The sequence below is a fragment of the Ahaetulla prasina genome, chromosome 1 (genome assembly GCF_028640845.1).
Source record: "Ahaetulla prasina isolate Xishuangbanna chromosome 1, ASM2864084v1, whole genome shotgun sequence".
NCBI lineage: Eukaryota > Metazoa > Chordata > Lepidosauria > Squamata > Colubridae > Ahaetulla > Ahaetulla prasina.
In genome coordinates this window covers 292,756,496-292,767,595 of record NC_080539.1, presented here as the reverse complement: position 1 = coordinate 292,767,595, position 11,100 = coordinate 292,756,496, and the positions used below count along the sequence as shown (strand labels likewise).

General features: G+C 47.1%; 1 protein-coding gene across 2 annotated transcripts in view; it reads left to right on the top strand.

Moving 5' to 3' along the window:
* Nucleotides 1–7,288: 7,288 nt before the first annotated feature.
* Nucleotides 7,289–11,100, top strand: part of ALX4 (ALX homeobox 4) — an 89,994-nt gene continuing 86,182 nt past the window's right edge. The window contains exons 1-2 of one of the 2 annotated variants that reach the window (XM_058161709.1): nt 7,289–7,415; nt 7,675–8,142. In XM_058161709.1, coding sequence (XP_058017692.1) covers nt 7,677–8,142 — 466 coding nt within the window. In that variant the 5' untranslated portion in view covers nt 7,289–7,415; nt 7,675–7,676. Of the gene's footprint in view, nt 7,416–7,615; nt 8,143–11,100 lie in introns of those variants that run through there. The other variant, XM_058161708.1, reaches the window with a different exon arrangement.

Below are 11,100 nucleotides of genomic sequence, written 5' to 3'. Positions count from 1 at the left end.
GGTGGTCCCGTAAGTACCCGGGCCCTAAGCCATGGAGCGCTTTAAAGGTAGACACCAAAACCTTGAAGTGCACCCGAAAAACCACAGGTAGCCAGTGCAGTCTGCGCAGGAGTGGTGTTACATGGTAGCCATGTGCGGCTCCCTCTATCACCCGCGCAGCTGCATTCTGAACCAACTGGAACCTCCGGGTGCTCTTCAAGGGGAGCCCCATGTAGAGAGCATTGCAGTAATCCAAGCGAGAGGTAACCAGAGCATGAGTGACCGTGCATAAGGCATCCCGGTCAAGGAAGGGGCACAACTGGTGAACCAGGCGAACCTGGTGAAAAGCTGTCCTGGAGACGGAGAATCTCATTGATTTGAGATAGATAAAGAGTGCAAAATCTGACCCATTTTGTCTCTGTGATTTGAAATTTAGATATTTAACTTTTTGAGTTGGGGATTACCATTACCTCACTGTAGTATATAAAGCTTGTCTTCATTACTGGTCTATCAGCATGGCAGTGATTTGATGATGCCATAAACCACTACCAAATGAATTGCCTTAGTCCCATTGAAAAATAAGAGATTAAAGCCACTATCAAGTCAACAGAGGCATAAGGAAAGTTCTCTCCGCACTACCCTGTATTTATTTTCCAGTTGAGAGTAAAAAAAAAAAAATCCCCCATCGTGGAAGGAGCAGGGTCACTAAATAAAGCCCGTGCGGTTCCAATTTGGCTTCCTAAGGCTGTTCCGTTTCTTGTCCAGCACCCAACACAGGAAACACAGCGGTTTTTGTGAGGGAAGGGAAGAAAGAAAGATGGCGACGATCTTTTAGAGAAGGCCTGGGGAGCTCCAGTCAGGAGTGAAATTTCCTTCAGGAGACGCAAAGAAACGTTCTTCCCAAGAAGGGATTTCATCCTTCGCAAGACGGTCCATCCCACCTCCCCACCCAACTAACCCCAACCAAACTCTTTGGCCATCTCCAACCCCGATTTTTAAAAGAAGCTGAAAGAAGGGGTACAAAGCAGTCCAGTCCTCAAGAGGGGAGTGTCTGGGATTGAAGCCAAGGCAAATTGGTCACCAGGCTGGAAAAGTGACCAAGAACTTCGCCCGGGGTGAGGGGAAGAGGGATGAGCTTCAAAGGACTCGTACAGTTGACTTTCCATACAGAATGTTCCTAAACACTCAACCTTATCTTACTTCGTGGCGCTCTCCGTTGCCGGACTAAACTTTATCAAGTAAAACTACAGCCCATTCCTTACTTTTCCTGTGAAGCAAAATCACACCCGGACTTTATGTTTTACCTCCGAGTATAGTCAGTCGCATATTCGCTTATATTTCATGCACTCATTTCGGTTCCTCCGGGTTGTATCAGGAAGGGCTTTTGTCAGGGTTAATTTAAAAATAAATGTCCTGAAACTAGTAGTAGCCTGGCAGAATTTTTTTTCCTCCAATATAATTTGCACGCGGTCGTACCGTAGGAATCCTCCAAGATGATCTTATGTATATGTATACAGTGAGTTCTCTAACTTTTTCTGACCCCCTCCCCTTTGAATGCACATGAGTCCTTCACAGTCTTTTTTCTTTTCTTATTCAGACACTTCCTTATAATTGAAGTGAGGACAATTTAACGTGGATTAATTCAGCAGAACGCTCATCCGATACATCCACCCAGGTGCACCTGGCACCATGCATGCGAGCCATCCCTATTCCTTCGTTCTTGGAAGAAGAACGGCCTTTCCCTGGCAGTTTTTGCCACGAGGTCCCTATGGATCAGGATCCACAATTCCCGCTCTAGTCTAGTAACCCAGTTACTTGGCGAATGAAGTAGTGTAGTTTAGGAACGCAGGTGAATGTTCTAAAGTCCCGATTCCATCCGCTTCAGTGGAATGAAGTGCGAGGAAGGAAAATAGACTGTAAAACCATTTACTCGAAGTATGTGTACAGGAAATTCAGTCCCACGTCGGCGTGGAAAGGCCAGGTTTCCCTAACCGCGGCGCTGGTAGCAACTTTACCTCTACCACTGGCTGAGGGGCTCAGATTGCGGATAGTTTTAGCTCTCTTTCGGTGCAGTTCTTGCTATGCCCGAAATGGTTCTCACTACCTGCCCCAAATTAAGGAATGGAGGTCTTAGTTGGAATACCCTGAAATAAGTGCAATGGAAATCAGAAGGGTTTATTTCTGAGTAGACGGGTAGTGAGCTATAGACCTGAGGGTTGCCCCAAACACACAATCACCACGTTGACTTTTCCTTTGATGCGATTTGATCGAACGATGCTTGGAAGGATGGACAAAACGAGGTTTTCTAGCCATTTTCTAATAACTTCTGAGACCGAATCTCTGGTGCTGAAAAATGGACTTCCAAGTCCCTGGCCATTATTTGACCAGATAGCTCTTCCGTTTCTTTTAACCCCTTGGAACGAAACCCATCGTTTTTTCTAACCCAGAAAGAGGAAACACTTGGGCGGCATGTATCTATGTTGGTTCCTTATGTGTTTGGGCGGGGGGAAATAGCGTCGGATTCAAAAACGAGCCATTCGGTTTCCAGCGCCTGCGTTTCCGCGAAAGTGAAGCTTCAATTTAGACTCAAGGAAACGCGTTCCGAATCCCAGCCTGAACGCTGAGTACCAGCGATTCACCAAGAGGCGCTCCGAGAAGGAGCGTTCGGGTGCCACAAAGCCGGAATTTAGGAAAAGGGATGATCTCTGTTCTGTTTCTGCGGAATTAATATTCCGGATTTGGCGGATCAACTGAGCTCGGGTAGTCTGGACTATAAATCGTCCCTTCCAGTTCTATTGTGAATTACTATTTTAAAGATAAACCAGTGACAACCACATTTAGTTTGATGATTACCGCTGAGAATAAACTACATGTAAGCGGATGTGTGCTGAAAACTGTGACATTCCCGCAGCAGGACTAATAAGGGCAGGTTTAAGAATACTCCATCCCAACCAACAGAAAACAAAATCGATGACTTGGACCCAGATGGTCGTTTCCAATTTATAACGTTTAAAAGTCTTACTGCTACTTTAAGATTCATTCGCCAACATAGCGCTGGTTTTCCAATACCCTGTTACTCCTATTGGCCATTGGACTACTGAAGATGGATTTTAGGAATGTTACTGGTCTGGGGCCATTTGCTTAATTCTTCGATCACTTTCCACAATATCCTCGATGGAAAAGAGAGAGAGAAAGAGAGAGAGAGAGAAAATGAGAGACAAAGGGAGACTTAAAGGAACTGCACGTCCGTTAAAATCGGGAGGGTTTTAATTCTGAATGAATGTGGACTAGATAGCAATGCTCGAAAAGTAAACTCATTAAACCACGGAGAACAAGTCCCATCTGAAATAAATGGGAATTGCGTAGGGGCGCCCTAATTCCTGCGCTATCACTTCGGCTTAAGGAGACTTAACAAGAGCACTGAAGACCTCGCCTTCTCACACAAACACACACACACATACACACCCCTTCCCATTTTTAGTAACGATCGCAGAGGTGAGAATTGTGCCAGTGGAAGGGGACAGATTTTCTTCTCTCTAATTTCTTTGTACCTCTGAATAGTTTTCGCGCAGAGGACCGAACTATCCTGAATCTGATTAAGAACCTAGATACGCGGAACACTGCGGGGGAGGGGGGGCGTTGTTGTTTTGTTTTTAAAGAAATCGGACTGTTTTTCTTTCCGATCAAGGGGTGCATCCCGAAGATCAATTGCGTAGAAGTTCCATCCTCGAATAGCTAGATGAGCATAGCAGACTAACGATTCCCAGTTAAAACGCACGAATCCGACACAGCTGCTCCCCCTAAGCTCAGCTCCGCTCTTCCAAGGTGCCCGCTAGGCAGCTTTTCTTGCTTGGGACATTTGAACGACTTAGATCTTTCGAACTCGTTTTTTAACGTTTAATTTTTAAAGAGCAACCTGGCCATGCAATATTTTTTTTAAAAAAAAATAATTAAAAGAGAAGCCTGTACTTCCAATTTAGTTATAAAAAATCTTCACTCCAGTGTCATTTCCTGAAATCTTAATGTGCCACCGTTTTATATAAAAAAAAAAAACTTGCTCATTAGATTTAAAGCAGCCAAAAGGAAGTATTGGTGGCCAATCAACTTGTAAAAAAAATAATAAAGGCATTACAAACGGGAAGGAAGAGGTTTTACTTGCTATTATTTCGAAGAAGTAAAATGACTGCTTATATGTTCTTGGAGAGACGGGGAAAATGAAAACGGACCATTCTTACAATCAATATCCTGCCGAGGATGTTAGCTCATTTGGGTCTTATCCCAAGAGCCTGAACCTTATCCTTCAGCCCAAACTACCTCGCCTTTTCTTTCATTCTGTTAAGTCCCAATCAGGTAAACCGGTTTAGGGCAAATGAACTTTTCACACTTTAGACCGAACCCAGTAACTTCGAGTGTAATAGCCGTGACTTTCACTTAGAATGTCATCTTTCTCCAAAGAGGACGCTCATTTGCCAGGGACTCCTGGCTCCGTTGGATTTCTTAGGCAAGCTCCGGAGCGCTGGCAAAAAGCCACAGCAGGGGAACAGGCCTCCCCACCCACCCACGCCAGCCACGGAATCCATAGGGAGGGATGCTGTGCCACATTATTTGCTTGCTCTTTTCAAGGGCTCGGATTCCCGCCCCCTCGCCCCCCCCCGATCCTGAATATAATGTTTATCGACTCAAAACACTATCCTTAAAAATCTTAAGATAAATGTATTTATCAATGCACTTTTAAGAACTCGATATCTCCAGTTTATAAACTTCGACATCTACACTTGTCCCGTTAAACAAGCTCAAGTCTTGACTTCGGCAAGGAAAAGTTTGGTATTATTAATTCTCTTACTTTCTTACTGTTCTTAGAGGATTTTTTCCCCTTCCGCTCCAGCAAAATAATAATAATAATAATGGAAACTAAATCCCATTTAAACAAAGCAAAACCAATTGTCCGGTCAATCGAAAGCTTCGCAGTTTTCAGCGGGACTCATAAACTGCTCGACCTAGTTGGGCTGTATCTAAGACAGCTTAAACTCCCGCCTAAAAAAAGTGTATCAGAAGCCAAGAAATTTCGAAATCCGGTGAAAAAGCTAGCCGCCCGAGTCTGCCCTCTTCCAAGTTTACCGTACCTACAGAAGTCCCGCTGCACTGATGGGGGGGGACGGAAGCGACTCCCACCCCCAACCAGACTGACACCCCACCCCACCCCACCCCAATTCAAGATCGCTCAACTTGCCTTTTCTCTGAGGATTTCCCCATGGCCTGTCCAGAAGTGGTTTTAGAAAGGCTCGAACGCACCATGGAGCTGATTTGGTTTTTATTAAGTCATACGAGAGAGGGTGAGCGAGAGGGGGGGGAGAGGGGGGAGGCCCCAAAAACGAGGAAAGAATTAAGCAGGTAATAAAGAGACGAAAGCAAGAAAAGCCGCTGAAAGCTTTCTTGGATCAGAAACCGGGCCAAAACTCTGCCCAAGAAGGACTTTGGGGCTGTTTGAAACCTCTTCCCTTAAACATTTGGGGCTGCTCTTTAGCAAGACCACCCGACGGGTCTTAAACCAAGAAATACAGCGACTCCACTTGCTGAGGTGCCGGAAAGAAAAGGTCTCCCTGAGAAGGGAAGGAAGGGGTAATAAATTGGATTACAGGTGCACCCCTCCCGAGAGTTTCTTGTCCAACCGTCCCTGCTTATTAAGGCCCATCCGTAAGAGACCTTCCCTCTGCCCCAGTCCGAATCATCAAACTGCCCAGGTCCCGGATTTGGAGACACGGTCCACCCCTCTGATGAAACAAATGCAACTCAGTTCAAGTGGATTATGCGAGCGTATTGTTTTTCCCCAGCCAGTCCCAGATGTTCAGACAGGTGCTTGGCTTGAAGGCGAAACAAGTCAGTGAGACCGTGCTAAGAACCGTCGCCCGAGATCACCAGGGTCTTTTCATCGGTTCAGGTGTATTGCAACTCGTTCCGCCATTTGGTACAGTCCCGTTTCGAGCCTAGGCGTTATTGCCCGGTTCTGCCAAGATCCCAAAACGGGTTAAATTCCCGAAGCTTCCAAAAGATTTGGTTCCCTTAGGTCAGCCTCGAGAGATGAATTCGAACCAACTCTCTGATCCCCGCCCGCTTTTCTCCCAGAGCAGGGCTGGCCACACTTTTGCCATCTAGATAATCGTTTTGTTTTTCCATGTCACCTCCTTCCCGGGGGATCTTCTCGAGCTGTGCGGCCACCCTCGTTTTTAAATCACCAAGCTTCTTTTAATAAAAAAAAAAAAAAACACGACTTCGAAATAGATGGTGCTCCCTCCCTGGTGAGGTGAAATAAATATAGCAAAGGCCGCGCGAAGAAAGGGTTAAGGGTGCTTTTGACCGAGAAGCCGCGGATCCCGTTTGCGTAATATCTTTATTACTGAAAACTTCAAGGTAAAGAAAGAGAGAGAGGCAATGGAAACCAGATGTCGGAATGGAAAAAGAGAGATTACAGATGGAGAAAATGGAGCGTAAAGGGGCAGCAGGAGTTAAAGTAGGAGAGGAAGAGTCGATACACACACACATATATATTCATATTCTCCTGGATCCATTTCGGACGCCTGGAGAAGTGAGTCTCCCCCACCCCCAAAACGTAAACCTCCAAAGCACCTTGGGAAGCGGAGGGGAGAATCCCTTTCCGGCACCCAGGTGGCGGGACAAACATTTGCTAAAAGAAAACCACTAGCGGGAAAGAGTTGCCTATTTGGATTGGTGGGAGAGGATAGCAGGGAAGCCTTTTAACTCCAGGAAATTGTGTCCCTTTATTAACTAAAATTCAATCCAGGCGGCCAATCAACCGATGAAGCTTTCTTCTTTTCTCTTGAAAGCTCCTCCAGTTGAATGCCTACCTGTTCCCGGGCTGTTTTCCACACAAGAGTTGGGAAAGAGAGCGATTAAAGCCTGCAAGGCAGTAGGCTGCCTAACAAAACTGGCCAAATGACCCCAACGTTGACCGTCATTCTTCCCGGTCAGCAAACTCAAAAGAGCTGTGCCAGGCTAGAGCTCGGAAGAAGGGAGGAAAGAGGGCCAAAGGAATCGGCCCAGGAATGCTCGGAGGGACGCCTCGGAGTCGGCCGGCTCTTCCGCCCTGCTCACATCTGAGCCTGCAGCCCCAATTGCATCATCGCCATGTGGCCTCCTGGCTTCTATATTGTATTGCTTTCTAATGGTTATTTAAAAACAAACAAATAATGCAAAAGCAACAAACAAGAAAGCCTGCCCTTTTTCTCCTCGGCTTCCCCTTCCCGCCTGCCGTTTTTTGCACCGGGATGGATTGGGCAGCGCCGGGTGAGAGAGCCGATATCTTGGCTCGAGAGCCCGAGGGGGGGGAGGAGGAAAACCTGGGGAAGGAGAGAAGAGGGGCTGAAGGAAGAGCTCCTTCGGAAGAATCCCTCCTTCTCTCTCCCCTCCCTTCCCTCTTGGTGAGCCCCTTTCCCCTTTTACTGGGGGTAGGGGGGTGGGGTGGGACGGAGCTGCTCAGCTCCGGAGAACATCTGACTCTGCTTAGTGCTGGCTAGCCCAGCCGTCTGTGTGCGGGTGTGTGGCTGCGTGTGTCGGTGAGTGTGTGTGTGTGCATGAGCGAGCGGGGTGGGGGGAGAGGAAGGGTTGGGGGGGAGAAAGCCAGAGAAAGACTCGCTGGCGTTGCATGAGGACACTGCTGCCGGGGCCTTTTAATTTTAGGCATGAATGCTGAGAGTTGCGTGTCGTTCTGCGATCCGTCGGCTGCTACCATGGATTCCTTCTACAACGCCGCCTCGCAAGGCAGCGTCGACGGCTCCTCGCCTTTTAGGGCATTTCCCGGCAGCAGCGACAAATTCAGCTCCGCTTTCCTGGCCAGCAAAGGACAAAGCTTTGGAGACAGCGGCGGGGGCGGCGGCGGGAGCAGCGGCAGCAGCAACAACAGCCCCAAGCGCCGGAGCCGCTACAGCCAGCCGGAATGTCCGTCTCTGGACGGCAGCGGCGCTCAGCAGCCACAAGCGCTCCCAGCCGCCGCTTCCACCACCACCGCCGCCGCCTTTAACAAGTACCACTTGCAGCCGCCGCCGCCTCTTTACGGGCAGCGCGGCTCTTGTAAAAGCCCCCCGAGCAGCAACCTCAAGCTGCAGGACACCAGCGGCCACAACGGAGCCCTGCAGCTTTCTTGCTTCGGTGAGTCACCCGATCGGTCGGGGACTGGGCCGGGGCTGATGGGGCAAGAGGTCCTTGCGGAAAAGCAGCCCTGGGGGGTTGCTTATGTAGACCTCCTTGGCCATGGCCCTCTGGGCTGGGAATTCCTGGTGCGCCTCTGTTCGGTGTATCTCGCGGTCTTAAAACTGAGCGTGGGTGTATCTCCTTTCTTTCCTTCGCAAAGCAGAGCGGTAGCAATTCAGGGCTTCCTTCTGGATTCGAAGGCAGAAGTGGAAGTCCACGGGCTCCGCGATGGGAAGCAACGGAGGCAAACGGCCGCTTAGGAAGGAAAGGGCATCGCCAAACCTCAGCCTCCGAAAGGAGATGCGTGCCACCCATTGTCTGATTTCGCGGGGAGAAGGAGACTTGCGAATGGTCTAATTTAATGAATTATCACACTGTTGAGCTGAACATCCCGCTCTGGGATTAACAGTCCAATACCATCAACTTGATCGTTTCCCCTGTGATTTAAAACAACTAAAATACGATTAATATTACTTTTATAACTTACCTGTTTCTTATTTTGTAACCGAAGAAGCATGGCTTGGAAGTAATTTCCTGGAATTGGGAAGGTATTTATTTCAAAAGTACCTATTCTCTTTCAGAAAGAAAAACCAGTGAAAGTCTGGAGGGAAGTTGGAGGCAGAAAAGATAGTTTATTTCCGTGGTTGGTTTCTAATCTCGTAGCAAAGGTTGACTCCTAATTCTGTTTTGCTCCGCTTCTCCTGCCCTGCCCAAATACCCCAGAAGAGCACAATAATCACATATTTAGCATCCCCAAACAAAGCTCTCTCCCCTTTCCAGATAGACAGCTCAAGTCTTCGGCCTTGAACTTCTGAGAACCACCCGCTAACACGTTTTGTTAGTGTCATTTAATTATGCGCATGGAATTCATGAATAGCTTATCCCGGATTCGTTCTCATTATGCGTTACAGAAGTGGTTAAAATGGAAAGCAAGGGTTTGCTTAGGCGGTTCTTCCGGGAGAATATATTAGCGATAAGGAAAGTGAAAATAGAATTATCTCTATGTATCTTTCCTCCGCCAGCTCCCTCCCTCCTTATAAAAACATTCTTTAATGTCACCCCAACTGTCTTCTCTCTTCAGTCCTGAAAAACGCTTCTGCTTGGACACGGGATAAACAAACCAGTTTTTTAAAGTTTGTGATTAGCGATCTTAAATATAAAGGTATATATAAAGTAATCCTAAATATACATTTCGAAGCCACATCCTATTTTCAAGAAAATTATTTAGAATTGGGAAGCTCTCTGGATTGCCAGAGATGTACTTTCATTCCTCCCCATCTATTTCCTCCTCCGTCTAACCAATTCTTAAAATTTGCTGATCGCTTTGATGTTCCAGTTATTTAAATCGATCAAATCTGGCTGGGCTATGACCAATACAAAAAGGAATAGCTGGAGCTGCACTTATTTCAGCATCCTGCAAGCTACTGCTGAGGGCTTTTTTTATCCTGTACTTATCCTGTAACACGCCCACCCACCATCAAAAACTTTTGCAGCTCTTGACTTTCAAGGGGAATCGGAAGCCCATATCTTTCGACATCTTTGTCTTTGCATCCGAGATTGCCTTCCCTTACTGCGTTTCTTAGCGAGTTACTTGGGCGGGTGGGGGGGAATCCACCTCTGTCTTTCTATACCCCACTGTCCCGCTTCCACAAACAGCCCTTTCGATTTATTTAACAAGATTGGAAATCTGGGAGTGTTTGGACCTAGAGGAAAAACGATGGGGGTTGAGGTTTTGTTAATAAGCCATCCATCACGGGAAGAGCAAAGAGATCCTCCTGTCTACCTTGTTTTCTGGTTTCACTCATTATTAGATAACCAGCCAGGTCCCAGAGTCCAACAGGCCTGTACAGAATTTCCCCTTCTCTTTGCAAGCAGGAACGTCGGACTCGGAAGACTATGTAAAGTCAATTGTTCAAATTGCGCGCCCAGCTAGGTGCCCAGGATCAAGTGTAGATTAGGGGCTAAGGGTTCGAAAATAAACTGATCTATCTTACAATTAAAGAAAATTTATTCTGTTGGTCAATGTTGTCTGGGAAACTTTTTCTCTATAGTGCCGTTTTCAGAAATGCGTTGACAAAGGACAAGCATAGATTTTCTTTTCTTTCCATCTCCAACATGACTAAGAACTCGAAAAGGCGTTTCCATCCGTTTCATGCACCTTTGCTCACACAATCGCATGGGCAACGGAGCCTTGTTTGCTTACTGACCAATTCGCAGTCCAGTTCAGGTGATCAATCTCCAGGGGAATGGAGTTGGGGCATCATTAAAATCAAGTTAGGAAGATAGGAAATGCAGGCCCTGAAGCGTTCAACCGGTTTCTCTTTAAGGAGGTTTCAATAACTGATTTGTCTTCATGATGTCTTCTTCCTTTTTTATGTAGGGCAAATTAGCAGCAAGTAGGTTTCTTCCCCAAGTGAGCACTTCAAATATAAATAGGTAGAAATAGAAAAGCGAGGCTAAGCTAAATCTCTTGGGGTAGAACCGCTCGAAGAGGGAAGCCCCAGGACCCACATAATTACCCCTTTTTTTTATGCCAAGGGAGAATAAATAAGTGGCCCCGATTCCGATCTACCTTTTTAAAAATGTCATCCTAAACAATGGAGTGAGCCCAAAGAGGCCCTCTTCAAATTGAGAGCGATGGGACAGGATAGTGAGCTTTACGCGCCCTCATTTTTCAGCAGGCAACTCGGCGAGAGCCAAAGCCGGGCAGAGCCCTTGAATGGCCTCGGTAAAGGTCGCCAATAGCCAAATATTCACCTGCACCGGAAGATGTCTGTTACCGGCCACTTTTCCCTTTGGGTTTCGGGATGATAAATTGGGGAAACAAGGAGGGGGAAGGAGGGCCTCTCATAAGGAAATATTCCCGACACCTGGCTTGGATCTGTTCTGAATAACCATTTGCGCGGTTGGACGCCT